The sequence below is a fragment of the Microcaecilia unicolor genome, unplaced genomic scaffold (assembly GCF_901765095.1).
Source record: "Microcaecilia unicolor unplaced genomic scaffold, aMicUni1.1, whole genome shotgun sequence".
NCBI lineage: Eukaryota > Metazoa > Chordata > Amphibia > Gymnophiona > Siphonopidae > Microcaecilia > Microcaecilia unicolor.
The window spans coordinates 1-16,430 of record NW_021963914.1 but is presented as its reverse complement, the minus strand read 5'-3'; the positions used below and the strand labels follow the sequence as shown (position 1 = coordinate 16,430).

Genomic DNA, 16,430 nt, shown 5'->3' with positions numbered 1-16,430 from the left:
TTGTCCAATCCAGACTGTATGAGTTATGCTTGTCAGGTGCAGATACAGAGCAATTAACTGCGGCCTGCAAACAAACACAAGTTTGAAAGTGAACACTTAAGGTGTAATATGATATTGTGCTCTTTTTTATTTCCTCTCTCCTTGCAGATTCAGACATGTCTACATATGGGAAGTGGCGTACCTAGGGTAGTTGACACCCGGGGCCGGTCATTTTTTAACACCCCAAATCCACTACTAGGCATGCCGAGAATACAAAACACTCAGGACCTATAGAGCAATTCTACCATACCATAAGCAGTCATTTCTACGAGTCACACAAGGAAAAGGAAAGCATCAAACACTACAGTGAGCACTAGAACATCAATTCACCTATTGTAAAACGAAACCAGACAGAATAGTACAGATCGTAGATCCTGCACAGTCAATGCCAACTGAAAGCCATGTTTTTCACAAACACAGATACACCCTAATCCACTATAGAATAAGTAATCATAAACTTTCTATTTAGACAAAAATTAAACTGAACCCCCCCAATGCCAGACTCTGCATACAATGCAACACCACAGAAACAGAAACTGTCCCCTAGTACTGTGCAAAATATAAAGACAGCAGATGTAAATTTGAAAAAAACTAACAAGTACCAATCACCACTTTACAAATTAACAAATAGAAATAAAACAAATATAGAAAGTAAAATAATACCATTTTATTGGACTAATACATTTAGCTTTCAGAGGCCAAAACCTCCGTCCTCGGGTCAGTACAGTATAGTGCTGTTACAGTATCCTATCCTGACCTGAGGAAGGGGGTTTTGTTCTCCAAAAGTTAGTCAAAATGTATTAAAATTAGTCCAATAAAAAGATTACCGTTCTATTATAAACATTTAACACATCTACAATACTTTATCCTAAAGCAAAAAAAAATAAAAAAATATATTTTATTTACAGTTTGTTGTCTCTGGTTTCTGCTTTCTCATCTTCTTTTCACCGTCTTCCTTCCATCCAGCATCTGTCTTCACTCTCTCTCTCTGCCATCCAGTGTCTGCCCTCTCTGCCGTCCCTTCCATCCACTGCCTGCCCTTTCTCTCTGCCCCTTCAATCCACCATTTGCCCTCTCCATCCATCCAGGGTCTGCCCTCCCTCTCGCTCCCCCTTCCATCTAGGATCTGTCCCCTCTCTCTGCCCCTTTTTTCAGCCCCCAGTTCCAGTCCCCTTCTCCCCTCCCCTTCTCCTGTCTGAGACCCCCACCACAGTCCCCTTCTCCCCTCCCCTTCTGAGACCCCACCACAGTCCCCTTCTTCCTCTGAACACCCCCACCCCAGTCCCCTTCTCCCCTCCCCTTCTCCCCTCTGAGATCCCCACCTGAGTCCCTTTCGCCCCTCTCCTTCCCCACCTCAGTCCCGTTAAAACCGGCGAAGCAGCGTCGCAGGCAGCGCCTCGTGCCCTGCTTGTAAAAAAAAAAAAAATCAAATCTCCTTCCTTCTCCTCGTCTTGACGTTGACTCGGGCCTTCCAATCAAATTGATTGGAAGGCCCGAGTCGACGTCAAGACGAGGAGGAGAAGGAAGGAGATTTGATTTTTTTTTTTTTTTACAAGCAGGGCACGAGGCGCTGCCTGCGACGCTGCTTCGCCGTTTTTTTAAATGTGCGGCGCCACGGGAGGCGGCGGGAGCGGAGCACCCCCCACCCACTGGCACCCGGGGCGGAGCCCCCACCGCCCCCCCCCCCCTTGGTACGCCACTGCATATGGGCAAAGGGGAGGAGAGACATGGTAGAATGTTTCTCAGTGGGCTAGGACCAGTTGTGGAAGTGACAGATTGTGCTGTTTGTCTATGGAAAGAGCATAGCTATGTGTTTGTGATAATGCATCTGGGAGGATGGGCTGAGCAGTTGTTTGGAGAGTTATGGGGTGTGGTGGAGGAGCGGGTAGTGGTTGTGTATGGTGGGGGAGGGTATCTAAATGGAGACAGGTCAGGAGAGTATGCATGTGTGTGTATACATATATTCCTCTGTGTGTAAACATGAAGGAAGGATTCTCTCCCCTATTCCTCCCCTCCCCTCCCTCTGTACTCTTCCCCTCCTTTCCTCTGTCTTCAATAAACTTACTAGTTTCTGTGGCCCCTTAGCCTCTTCGAGTAGCAGGCCTGGCTTCTCTGCCATTGTGTTGTTCAGGTGTGTCCTTGGCCACCTCGTTTACTGCTTCTAAGGTGGGCCCAGCCCAGCGCTACTGCACTGTTTTATTCTACTACTACTACTTGACATTTCTAAAGCGCTACTAGGGTTATGCAGCGCTGTATAATTTAACATAGAAGGACAGTCCCTGTTCAAAGGAGCTTACAATCTAAATGACAAAGTACAGTCAGTCAAATAGGGGCAGTCTAGATTTCCTGAAAGGTATAAAGGTTAGGTGCCGAAAGCAACATTGAAGAGGTGGGCTTTGAGCAAGGATTTGAAGATGGGTAGGGAGGGGGCTTGGTGTAAGGGCTCAGGAAGTTTATTCCAAGCATAGGGTGAGGCGAGGCAGAATGAGCGGAGCCTGGAGTTGGCGGTGGTGGAGAAGGGTACTGAGAGAAGGGATTTGTCCTGTGAGCGGAGGTTACGGGCGGGAACGTAAGGGAAATGAGGGTAGAGAGGTAATGAGGGGCTGCAGACTGAGTGCATTTGTAGGTAAGAAGGAGAAGCTTGAACTGTATGCGGTATCTGATTGGAAGCCAGTGAAGTGACCTGAGAAGAAGGGTGATATGAGTATATCGGTTCAGGCGGAATAAGATGTGCAGCAGAGTTCTGAACAGATTGAAGGGGGGATAGATGGCTAAGTGGGAGGCCAGTAAGGAGTAGGTTGCAGTAGTCAAGGCGAGAGGTAATGAGAGCATGGACGAGAGTACGGGTGGTGTGCTTAGAGAGGAAAGGGCGAATTTTGCTGATGTTAAAGAGAAAGAAGCGACAGGTCTTGGCTATCTGCTGGATATGCGCAGAGAAGGAGAGGGAGATGACTCTGAGGTTGCGGGCAGATGAAACGGGGAGGATGAGGGTGCCATCAACTGAGATAGAGAGTGGAGGAAGAGGAGAAGTGGGTTTTGGTGGAAAGACGATAAGCTCGGTCTTGGACATGTTCAGTTTCAGGTGGCGGTTGGACATCCATGCAGCAATGTCAGATAAGCAGGCCGATACCTTGGCCTGGGTCTCCGCGGTGATGTCTGGTGTGGAGAGTATAGCTGGGTGTCATCAGCATAAAGATGATACTGGAAACCATGAGATGAGATCAGTGAGCCCAGGGAAGAGGTGTAGATTGAAAAAAGAAGGGGTCCAAGGACAGATCCCTGGGGAACTCCAACAGAGAGCGGGATGGGGGTGGAGGAAGATCCATGAGAGTGTACTCTGAAGGTGCGGTGGGAGAGATAGGAGGAGAACCAGGAGAGGACAGAACCCTGGAACCCAAATGAGGACAGTGTGGCAAGAAGTAAATCATGATTGACAGTATCAAAAGCGGCGGATAGATCAAGGAGGATGAGGATGGAGTAGTGGCCTCTGGATTTGGCAAGGAACAGGTCATTACAGACTTTAGAGAGTGCCGTTTCTCCTCAACCTCTTCCATTGGTAGGCCCAGACTCTACACCACCATGCTATTTCTTTGTTGTAGGCCAGTTCCTCAGCCTTATCTTCTGGCGTACATGGCCTCCTCACAATTGCACCATTTCATTATCTTGTAGGTTCCTCAACTTCTTTCAAGGGTGGGCCTGGACTCCTCCCCCTGCTCTTCTATAACTGGCTTTCTTCCCTCTTCTCTGTGCTTGTTGTGTGCATGGGCTCCTGAATCTCCACTTCTGGCCTTTTGATGGACTCTTCTTCTCTTCCCCCCCTCCCCACCCCAGTGGCATACACCTGTTTCTTTCCACATGTACAAAGAAGCAGATGTGTACAGACAGAATGACCCTCTGCAATAGGGCTCACACATGAAACATGCTTTATCAAGGGAAAGTACTAGGATTTCTGTCTCTCTGGTTAGTGAACCTCCAATGTTGGTTTAAAAAATAGTGAGAAATCTTGAGGAGGTAAAGAGTGTACCATTTATATGTTACCATTGTACCACCGCTATGCTGTCTACATAAACTGCACGCAAGCTCCTCCAGTCTGTAGTTAGTCAATCTCTGGATTTGCCTCTCAGGAAGAAAAAAAAGAATGTGGCATTCATGGGATGACCCTTGTATACCCCTAGTTTAGCTTCTGGTTCTAGGAATAATAGCTGTGGTACTCCAGCACAAACATCCATTAGTCCTGACTCAGTAAAACAATAAGTTCATACAGTGCATTTTTTTCTAGCAAAAAAAGTGCCAGTACTCACATGCTAGGCCACCTTTCAGGGGTGAGGTGATCACTGAGGAGCCCACCCCACACTAGCCAAGCCCCTTGCAACCAGTCACAGAATCTATAACAAGGCAGAATTGGTGTGTAGAGCTGTGCTCTTTCATTACAACTTGGGGTCCATGGGTCAATTTTAGCAGATGATGGAATAGGTGCCGGTACTCAGTACCCCCTCAAAAAAAGCCCCGAGTTCATATGTCATGTGGCAATCCTTCCTGCTTGCAAACGTTAGTTAATATGTTACTGGTAGAGTCTAAGAATGGTGTGGGACTAGGGTAGTGGTTCCCAAACATGTCCTGGAGGCACCCAGCCAGTCAGGTTTTCAGGATATCCACAACGAATATTTGTGAGAGAGATTTGCTTGCTCTGTCTCCACCTCATGCAATTCTCTTCATGAATAATCATTGTGGATGTCTTGCAAACCTGACTGGCTGGGCTGCCTCCAGGACCAGGTTTTGGAACCACTGGACTAGGGTGATTTATTTGTGGGTAGGTGACATATGGGTGTTGATAGTGCATACAGCTCTGTTTCTAAGAGGATCAATGCTAGTCTGTTGAGGCTAGCCTGGTTGAACTGGAGCTTTTAAGGCCATTAGGATTATAGGTACAGAGGGACAAATAGAACAGCCCTACATCTAATAAGATATAGTGAGCCTAATTTTATAAATCATTTTTAAGCATAAAGGGCTAGATTCTGTATATCTGCCTAAACAAATCGGCTCTGGAAAAAAAAATATGCCTAGGTGTATTCTATAATATTTAGGCGTGGTTTATAGAATATGCCTAGTGCCCCTCTGCGTGACTAAATTTAGTCGCGGACAGTTACACCAAATGCTGATATCTAAATTAGGCGCGGACCGGGTGTATTCTTTAACAACACGCATAGATTTTACAAATGCCCACAACCCGCCTATTCAGTGGCCATGGCCATGCCCCTTTTTAAACTATGCAATTTAGAATTCATGTGCATCAATTTACAGAATATGTTTAGAAAGTTGTGCACGTAAGTTCTAGTTAATGCCAGTGTCAATAATTGCTTGTTAATTGGCAATTATCGGAACTGATTGGCATGTTAGCTAATTATGTTGCGCAAATCCACAATACAACTGAATTTGTTTGCGCAACCTTAGTTGCGCTATAGGGAATGCGGGGGAAAAGGCTGATTAACATATGTAAATGGTCTCATAAAATAGCTATATCATGCTAGTGTGTACAGGTGCAGAATTCAGGTGAAGTGTGGATGGAGCTTTCAGGTACAGATTTAGATGATAAAATACACAATCTGGACTAGATTCAATAAATAGCTCAGAAAAAATGAGCACTGTTCTTTAAATGACACTCAGAGTTGGGCGCTGTTTATAGAATCCTTGGTAAATCCAAGTTTATTGTGTCACTGTAAAGACTTGACACGGCAGTGTTTCAGCCAACCGGCCTGCCTCAGGAGTCTATAAAATCTCTCAGAGGTGTCTTGGATGAAGAGTACAAAATTGCTTGTAAAAATGAAAGCCAATATACAGACTGGTATAATAGAGTCGTATATAGAACAGTACCTTTTGGCAGGAAAAGACCAAACTGTCAAATAATGACTAGAGAAACACTGCTCCGGATAAAACATCAGTCTTATCCGTAGCAGTGTTTCTCGAGTCATTATTTGTCAGTTTGGTGTTTTCCCGCCAAAAGATACTGTTCTATATATAAGTGATTTTGTCCTCTTCATCCAAGACGTTTAAGAGATTTTATAGGCTCCTGAGGCAGGCCAGTTGGCCGAAACACGGTCCTGTCAAGTCTTTACAGTGACGCAATAAACTTGGATTTACCAAGCATTGTCAAGAGCCTTATTTTTTGAGTCATCTTCGCTGTTTCTATTGTGCTTACGAGTGTGCAAAGATTTGTGTTCTGTGTCTACATTGGCTGTTTATAGAATATCACGTAGCGCCGGGATCTGCGCCCAAAGTTGGGTGTCAGGATTTACACCAACTGAAACCTGATGTGTAAATTAGATGCGGATCCCCTGCATTCTGTAATAATGCATGTATCTTTAGTGAATGCCCCTGACCTGCCCTTTCCCCTCCCATAGACGCCCCCTTTTTAGTTCAACACTCAAGATTTACACACACATTTTAATTTATGAAATTTGTAAATTTACAATAATTCAACAAGATCACTTGTATTAGAAATACATATTCAGCAGAAAAAAAGGAAAAGATAAAGTTCTCTTGCTTAAAGAAACAATTAGTGCACTACAGTCCACAACAAGGAGAAGAATCCAAAAGGAAATAAACCATTGAGACTAGGTTATAAAGGAAAGATAATGTATTGAGGACAATGTATTTCTCTCCAAATTACTTGAGCGTGCTGTTCACCACCACTGCCTTGATTTTCTCTCACAGGCTATTCTTGACCCACTACAATCTGGTTTTCGCCCTCTCCACTCAACCGAAACTGCGCTTACTAAAGTCTCCAATGACCTATTACTGGCTAAATCCAGAGGTCTCTATATTCCATCCTATTAATAGGCCAGACAGGTAGCTTGTTTGGGGGGACAATGCCCCCCTCACCCCCCAAACTATGCCCATGACTGTGCCTCCCATGGGAGGGGGGCAGACTGTGGTGGAACTTCCTACCACAGGTCCCTCCCACCCCCTTTATAAAGTCACATAAAGCAGAAGCAGTTGGTGGTCTGGAAAAGATGAATGTTGGGGTTCAGACATGGAAATTTTGCTGTAGGCGAGAACTGCCAAGGAACAGATATCAATCATTCTGTGTACACACAACAGGAATATGAATGTAATGTTCCTTCTGCAGCCTGTGTGCTTGTGTCGAGGTTGCACACTTGCTGTAGTGCTCTGCAGTACTGAAGCCACAGGAGCCAACTTTTCAGAATGATTGGGGTGCTAAACCCAATGGAAATTGCCCCTCCCTGGACACTATCAAGAAGTTTGCTCAATATTGAGGGTGCTCAAGTACCCACAGAGTTGGCTAGTTTGACTGGTCTATTTTCCCACCTCAGGATCTGTGTGTGTATATATATACAGTGGTGGAAATAAGTATTTGATCCCTTGCTGATTTTGTAAGTTTGCCCACTGACAAAGACATGCAGCCCATAATTGAAGGGTAGGTTATTGGTAACAGTGAGAGATAGCACATCACAAATTAAATCCGGAAAATCACATTGTGGAAAGTATATGAATTTATTTGCATTCTGCAGAGGGAAATAAGTATTTAATCCCTCTGGCAAACAAGACCTAATACTTGGTGGCAAAACCCTTGTTGGCAAGCACAGCGGTCAGACGTCTTCTGTAGTTGATGATGAGGTTTGCACACATGTCAGGAGGAATTTTGGTCCACTCCTCTTTGCAGATCATCTCTAAATCATTAAGAGTTCTGGGCTGTCGCTTGGCAACTCGCAGCTTCAGCTCCCTCCATAAGTTTTCAATGGGATTAAGGTCTGGTGACTGGCTAGGCCACTCCATGACCCTAATGTGCTTCTTCCTGAGCCACTCCTTTGTTGCCTTGGCTGTATGTTTTGGGTCATTGTCGTGCTGGAAGACCCAGCCACGACCCATTTTTAAGGCCCTGGCTGAGGGAAGGAGGTTGTCACTCAGAATTGTACGGTACATGGCCCCATCCATTCTCCCATTGATGCGGTGAAGTAGTCCTGTGCCCTTAGCAGAGAAACACCCCCAAAACATAACATTTCCACCTCCATGCTTGACAGTGGGGACGGTGTTCTTTGGGTCATAGGCAGCATTTCTCTTCCTCCAAACACGGCGAGTTGAGTTCATGCCAAAGAGCTCAATTTTTGTCTCATCTGACCACAGCACCTTCTCCCAATCACTCTCGGCATCCCAGGTGTTCACTGGCAAACTTCAGATGGGCCGTCACATGTGCCTTCCGGAGCAGGGGGACCTTGCGGGCACTGCAGGATTGCAATCCGTTATGTCGTAATGTGTTACCAATGGTTTTCGTGGTGACAGTGGTCTCAGCTGCCTTGAGATCATTGACAAGTTCCCCCCTTGTAGTTGTAGGCTGATTTCTAACCTTCCTCATGATCAAGGATACCCCACGAGGTGAGATTTTGCGTGGAGCCCCAGATCTTTGTCGATTGACAGTCATTTTGTACTTCTTCCATTTTCTTACTATGGCACCAACAGTTGTCTCCTTCTCGCCCAGCGTCTTACTGATGGTTTTGTAGCCCATTCCAGCCTTGTGCAGGTGTATGATCTTGTCCCTGACATCCTTAGACAGCTCCTTGCTCTTGGCCATTTTGTAGAGGTTAGAGTCTGACTGATTCACTGAGTCTGTGGACAGGTGTCTTTCATACAGGTGACCATTGCCGACAGCTGTCTGTCATGCAGGTAACGAGTTGATTTGGAGCATCTACCTGGTCTGTAGGGGCCAGATCTCTTACTGGTTGGTGGGGGATCAAATACTTATTTCCCTCTGCAGAATGCAAATAAATTCATATACTTTCCACAATGTGATTTTCCGGATTTAATTTGTGATGTGCTATCTCTCACTGTTACCAATAACCTACCCTTCAATTATGGGCTGCTCATGTCTTTGTCAGTGGGCAAACTTACAAAATCAGCAAGGGATCAAATACTTATTTCCACCACTGTATATATATATATATTTTTTTTTTATATATATTTTTTTCCCCTCTCTAGCTATACAGTAAAAGAGCAGTTGCCTGTATTTTAATTCCAACTATCCTAATAAGTGGGTAGCACAGCACCTCATCTTTAGGACACTCTCAGCCTCTGTAAAAGCCTAGCTTCCTTTAAACCTGCACCCATCAGTGCAGTATGCTCTCATCTAGAACAGCATTTCCCAACTTCTTCAAGCCAAGTACTCCCTGTCAAACAAATTTCAACCGAGTACCCCTGGCCTCTGGTCAGCAGAGATTAGTGAGCTCTCATTTTGAGGGGACCGTGAACATAAAGGAATTTGGTGGACACAATATTTGTGGTCACTGCAATATTACTTCATCAAGCTTGCATAAAGCAGGCAGATAAGGATTACAAGTGTTCACATCTAGCGAAGAGTAGATTGGACTCCATTAAGGTGATCTGCCGTAACATATTGAATGGTTTTTAGAACAATATGCCCATTACAGAGCACTTCTTTTTCACTCTGCTTCTGCCCAAAACCTCAGCCTGGCCCTTAATCCCTACTTTTAATTTAATTTCATTGATTCAGTTTCTAATCCGCTTATTGAGAGCTGAAAGTGGAGGTACAGTCAAGCATCACGTTAATGATTTAAAATAGGTAAGAACATAAAACATTTTAAATCCATGAAAACATTTGCCCAATTCATTTCCTATGAGCTGCTTTTTTTTGTTTTCCAAGAACCAAGTTGGCTCTCATTGGTTGTAACAAGGCTCAAGATAATATCTTTCCTACTCTAATCAGTGCAGAGATTTTTCCTGGAATAGATGATAATATACTGGTCTGTGGTTATCAGGGCTGGTGTAGACATTTATTTTTAACTTTGCTTTAACTGCCCTCTTCCAATCTCACGTAACTATATCTGATCATATGGATTCCCCTGCATCACGGGTAATAATGCAGGGGAAATGGTTTGATCAGGTATGGGAAAATTTTTTCACCCAATGCATAATTAAGCTCTGGAATTTGTTGCTGGATGATGTGGTAAAAGCAGTTAGTGTAGTCGGCTTAAAAAAGTTTTGGACAGGTTCCTGGAGGAAAAGTCCATAAACTATTATTAAGGTAGACCTGGGGAAAGCCACTCCTTATCCCTAGGGGTAGGTAGCATGGAATCTTGTCACTTTTTGGGATACTGTCAGGTGCTTGTGACCTGGATTGGCCAGTGTTGGAAACAGGATACCGGGCTTGATCAGTATTGCAATACTTATGCACTTACCCTTGGATTCTATGTAGTGCATCTAGAGATCAATGCCAAAATGTGTATTCTGTGTATTCTGTAAAAATGCGCGTAACTTAATTGGCTTAACAAGCTAATTAGCATTGATAATAGCACTTAACAAGCAATAATGAGCACTAATTGGCATAATTATAATTTATGCACACAGCTCGCTAAGCGTATTATGTAACGCAGTGTGCCTAACGTCTAGTGTGCACAGGCAAAAAGGGGTGTGGTTATGGGTGGGAAATGGATGTTTCATGGCCATTCTGAAATTTACACGTGTAGTTATAGAATTATGGCCCAGTGTGCAAAAATCTATACACCGGGATTTACGCCATGTTTTCATTGATGTAATAAAGGAAGTGTGTAGTTTTAGGTGGTGGGATATCAACTAAGCGTATTCTATATACAGTGCCTAAATCTAGATGCCGATTATAGAATATGCTTAGTTGGCAATGTTTTCTGCACAGAGTTTTTTGGTGCCATATATAGAATCTCCCCCTTATCCCCGGATTCTATATAGCACGCCTAGAGTTATATGTGGTTCCATGCATAAATCTAGGCTTATTCTATACCTATGTGTGTAGATTAATTGTTTTAACAAGCTGTTAAGCTTTAACAGCTCTTAGCAAGCAATAACAAGCACTAATTGGCAAACATTAGAATTTACGTGCGTACAGTGCTATGCGTATTCTGTAATATACTGCTCCTAAATTCTAACGCGTGCAGGCAAAAAGGGGCGTGCTTAGTGGAGTGACCGACCTCATAGTCCTGCCAACCAGAAACACAACCCGATCATCATGAGCATACTTAAATCTTCACCACCCTAGCTGCAAAGGACTCAAGTACAAATCAATTTACGGATCCAGCTTCTCCTAAGCACGCAACTGTGGAATGCACTACCGAAAGCCATAAAAACAATGTACAACCACCTCATCTTCCGGAAATCACTAAAGACCAACCTGTTCAAAAAGGCATACCCTACTGATCCAACCTAAGTGCCTGAACCCAGCAACACAACGAAACCAAAGCTCGTATTGAACTCCTCATCCCTACGATTCCCAAATGTGTCCGAACACATGATTCTTATTTGACAATAACATCACTTTGTATTTGTTTCATCACCGGAGGTGGTTAATGCCTCACGGTACTATGTAAGCCACATTGAGCCTGCAAATAGGTGGGAAAATGTGGGGTACAAATGTGGGGTACAAGCTTTCCGGAATTTGGTGCAATCCGCTGTACTTACCCATGTCGATTACTGTAATAGTATCTTCTTAGGTTGCAAGGCCCATATCCTGAAAAAACTTCAGACTGCCCAAAATATAGCAGCGAGACTCATTTTCGGCAAATCACGTTTTGAGTGCGCAACCCCTCTTCGTGCAAAACTTCACTGGCTCCCTATCAAAGAGCGAATCAACTTCAAGATCCACACATTAATCCATTGATCCTTTCATTGTTAAGTGTTGAGTTTAAACCTAAGTACTTTGTGCTTTCTGATCCTTTTCTGCTGTGTTGTTATGTTAAATAAGTTTGATGAAATGTTTCAGCTTAATGAGTTCATTAATTAGTTGATGTCCTGTGTGGTCTTATGACGTAAGTATGGATCTACAGCAAGAAATGTCTTGTCTCCTTCTCTTATGCATGGGCAAAAACTGACGATGGAGAACGCGAGTTAAAAGTATGTAAGATAGGAATCAGATTGAAATATTTTGACAGTAACATTGTCCCAGTCTCTGGATAATTAAGAGAGCATGGGAGTCAATCTTATTATTTTCTTAAGCAACTGGAATTTCTTACTGATGCCTCAGCACGTTGCAAGCAATCACTAAGTCTCTGTCGCTTATAATCCGGTTTTTGCTCAGGGCCAGAGATTAGGTGACTCAGGAGAGAACAACATCCCAGTTGAAAAGGGTGTACATATGTTCAAGGACTGAAAAACTGCAGTATTTGGTCTGAACAGCTGAGCAAATGTAGGACAATGCTTGGAAATCAGAACTTCTCTGTGCTCTGAAAATCACCAAGGGCAATGAGGGCATTGGTGAGGAGACGATCAAGCCTCTCTGCAAACCTGAAAATTGGTGAGCGGACGAGGACGGTGGATGAGCACTCCTTTCTATTTGCACAGGCAAGTTCAGTGAAGCCTTGGAGATCCATGCAAAACCTAGAAGGAAGGTCCCAGCAAAAGCATGGCACACCTCCAGCATCTGCCAGAGACAGCTGCTGCTTCCTCAACATCAATGTTGGAGGGACTGTATTCCAACTGGATATCTACATGTCTGCTCATTACCCCCTCACAAGAATTGGAAGGCTGGTTGCCTGTATGGACCCAATCAAGAAATTAGACCTCTGTGATGACTTCATTGTTGAAAGTAATGAATATTTTTTTGATCGTGATCCCATCGTCTTCTATTTATTATTCATTTTTACTGTACTGGGGTCCTGTGGATTATGGATGAGCTTTGCCCAACCAACTTTATTGAGGAAATTGATTACTGGGGAATCCCTTTGAGCTATTCTCAGAGCTGCTGCCACAATCTGTTCAGGGAACACCAGGATGAGTTGAAAGAATATCTTAAGATCCAAAGGGAGCTGCAAGCCGAGCTGGAGCCCCTTAATCAAGAAGAGCACTTTGAGGGGATGTGGCTGAGCGAGCTTCGAAAAAAGATATGGAATCTTTTGGAGAATCCCTACTCTTCAGTCTCTGCAAAAGTCATATCCATCCTTTCCAGCATCTTTGTCCTAGTTTCCATTGTGGCCATGTGCCTCAGCACAGTGGAGGAGCTGCAGCAGCTCCACATCCATGGGAAGTCCTGCATGGAGCAGGTGGAAGCTTTCTGCATAGGGTTCTTCACTGTGGAGTATCTGGCGCGGATGCTTTCCACAGCAGACATGAAGAAGTTCTGACCACGGCCCTAAATGTTGTGGAATTGGTGGTAATCCTCCCATTTTACATCCACATTGTCTTTGAGCAACTGTCAGAAGAGGTGGAACTGGATGTCCACCATGATGACATCAAGAAAGTGGAGAGGGTAGGGCAGCTGGAAAAAGTAGTGAAAATCGCCCGGCTCATGCACATTTTCCGGATTCTGAAGCTTACAAGGTACTCCATGGGGCTGAGGGCTTTCGGGATCACCCTACGGCAGTGCTACCAGCAGGTGTGCTGCCTCTTCCTCTTCATCACTATGGGCATCTTCACCTTCTCATCTCTCATGCATTCAGTAGAGCACGATCATCCTGGCACCAACTTCACCAGTATCCCTGAGACCTTGTGGTGGGCAGCGGTCAGTCTGATCCAATTTCATTATCCTTGATCATAATATTTCAGAGTATTGCCAAGGATGATAACAAAAATGATGTGCTTATTAAAATCTGTCCCCCTGATATTCAGCCAGTGGTGGTTACCATTTTGCTGCCCGCCGCTGGTGTTATTGCCAGATATCAGTGCTGTGCCCTATCTGGGCTTCAGCATTGAATATCTATTTTTTTTGAGCCGGCTAACGCATAGTCGATTAAGTCAATATTTAGCCCTTGACCGCATAAGCCATACTGTTCAAAAAGATAGGACTGCTATTCATTTAAGCGGTTTACTTATGTGGTGAGAGGCTGAATATCGGCAGTTAACCACTTTTTAATTCAGTGCTAACTGGTCATTATCAGCGGAGATAACTACTTAAAGTAGTACTTAAAGTGACCGGATAGTCGCGAACAAAGCGATTCAACCAGTTGGTGACCATTTCCAACTGGTTAAATCATTTTGAATATTGTCCAGTGTATGTACATTTTAATTAAGCTAAATTATCTTGAGTTTTCAAAATACATTTGATGTAGTCTTCCATGAAATTTCAGAAAATAGGTTTTTTTAGTACCATTTGCAAGTGGATGAAGAAGTAGCTGAGGTATCGGCACTAGCTGTTCATAATTAACTGTTCAGATTTCAGTTGTTAAGTCAACCTTTTAAATTAGTGCTCAAGATCATTACAGCATTATTTGTATTCCAGTACAATAAGTCCCAACTAAGGTCTTGTGGTGCAAATGGTAGGTTGCTTGCCTACTGTGCCCATGACCTGTGTTCAAATCCCACACTGGAATTTTCCATCAGAAGCCAACGTCTGGCCAACTCAGCCATCCATCCACTGGTGTGTAAAGATGATTGGGAAGGCGATGGCAAATCACCCTGCTAATAGTCTTCAACTTTGCAGACCCCATAGGTGAAACCCTTATGGAGAGAGGTTTTGAATGAGACAGGATTTGTTTGTTGAAGGCATACTGAGAGTTAGGCTAGTTCACTGACAGGCAGGGAAAAAGTTACATTCATTCTGAAACCTCAGTGTGGAGCTGAGGAGAAGGGTCAGTGGTGTTCCTAGCTTGTTCGCCACCTGGGTGGGTCACCACAGTGCCCCCCTGTCCGGTGTACCACACCCCCTGAAGTGCATCACCTGTCCTTTTCTCCCAGCAAGGGGGTGCACGGAGCAGGTGTGGGCTGCCGGCTCTGCCGGTACCCTTGCCCTGGAACAGGAAATAACATTTGAGGGGGCAGAGGAATGGCAGAGCTCACAGCCGCACGCCTGCTCTGCGCACTTCCTTGCTGCCTGCACCCGGGGCGGACTGCACCCACCATCCCGCCCTTGGTATGTGTCACAAAACGCCTAGCCACCTTCATGGGGTTACTCAGTGGCCACTTAGAGGGTCTATCCCCAGCATAACTCAGGTCCACCTGCACCTGCTGCTTGTGCTCTACAATAGCTCCCTCCTGGGTCACAACCGCCTCTGGGTGAGTCTCCTGCTGTCGAATTATTATCCCTTAAATGAGTTTGAGTGATACCACTGGGCGAATCCATTTCTTTTTCTTCAGGTGCAGTGCAGTACTGCTGTCCATGGAGAATTATTTGGGGATTGTTGACATGGGCTGGGGCAGTTTGTCCTTAGAAAATAGAATGGAGTTGGAGTTCTTAGACAGTGGGGTGTGGCTGCTGTCCTGCTGTATGTGAAGGATAAAGTTGTCTCTAAAGAATGAAGCAGGGCCTTTGAATCTGGGGGGGGAAGAGGGGGAGGTGTATGACTTTTATGCTGATTCTTCAGTGGGTCAGCAGCAGAATACACAAAGCCTCATATCCTATACCAAAGAAAAGTAAGCCTTGAAGTTAGTACTTGGGATTGCAGAATATTCAGTTATAACCATGTTGATCCATCATTCTATTATAATAAGCTGACTATTTTCAGATAACTATAATAATATCCAGGGTTGGTCCAACTATTAGGCAAGACTATGTGATTGCCTAGGGCAGCAGCTTCTTAGCAGCAACAGAGCAGCTTTTGTCTAAGCAAAACAATTGATCCTAAGAGCCACACGAACTATCAGCACATACTTTAACCAGCATTTTGATAGGATCTTTGTGTGATGATCATTATTACTCTGTTTAGTCATCAACGTCCTGAGGAGGTTCCCTTATTTGTCCTGTTTGTCTGTCCTGATTAGCAGGGACTGTCTCTTCATGTTCAATGTACAGCGCTGCGTATGTCTAGTAGCGCTATAGAAATGATAAGTAGTAGTAGTAAGGCTACTGGCTAGGGTCCTGAAAGCTAATTGACGTGGGGATGGGGTGGCTGAATGTTTACCTAGGGCACCACTGCCCTTGAACTGGCACTGACAGTAGCTTGGCATAGATAGCCAGATAAATTGTTTCAAAAAATTAAAAAAATAAATCTAATTAAGATGACATAGCATGCACATTGCAATAATTCAGAAACCATGTAGGCAGGGAATTCCAACTCCTGTGCCTGAATATAGCATAACACTATAATCAACACCCATATTTCTCATGAAATCTCCAATACTTGCCCCATCCTTGATCATACATATCAGATGTCCCTGAAAGATATGAAACAGTTTTTCAATGGCTGCAATTTCTGCAACCTGTGTGAACCAGTATGTTAGAGGGGGCATGTCTTCTAAAAAGTGGGTATCATAAACCTAGTGGGATGAACAGATAGATTTTGTCACACAGTGATGAGGGACTGAGGAAGTTAACACTTCTCATTTTCTGCTTTCAGGTCAGTATATCCACAGTGGGCTATGGTGACTGCGTGCCAGACGTTGCTGGGGCGAACTGTTGCTTTCCTCTGTATCTCCTTTGGTATCATCCTGAATGGAATGCCCATTTCCATCCTATACAACAG

At 44.3% G+C, this 16,430-nt stretch overlaps 1 protein-coding gene and 1 pseudogene across 1 annotated transcript in view; both read left to right on the top strand.

Moving 5' to 3' along the window:
- Positions 1-185, top strand: part of LOC115459752 (very low-density lipoprotein receptor-like) — a 30,643-nt gene extending 30,458 nt beyond the window's left edge. Inside the window, exon 6 of the mRNA XM_030189552.1 lies at positions 148-185. Coding sequence (XP_030045412.1) covers positions 148-185 — 38 coding nt within the window. The remainder of the gene's footprint in view (positions 1-147) is intronic.
- Positions 186-12,279: 12,094 nt separating this feature from the next.
- On the top strand, positions 12,280-16,422 carry LOC115459708 (annotated as a pseudogene).
- Positions 16,423-16,430: the final 8 nt, after the last annotated feature.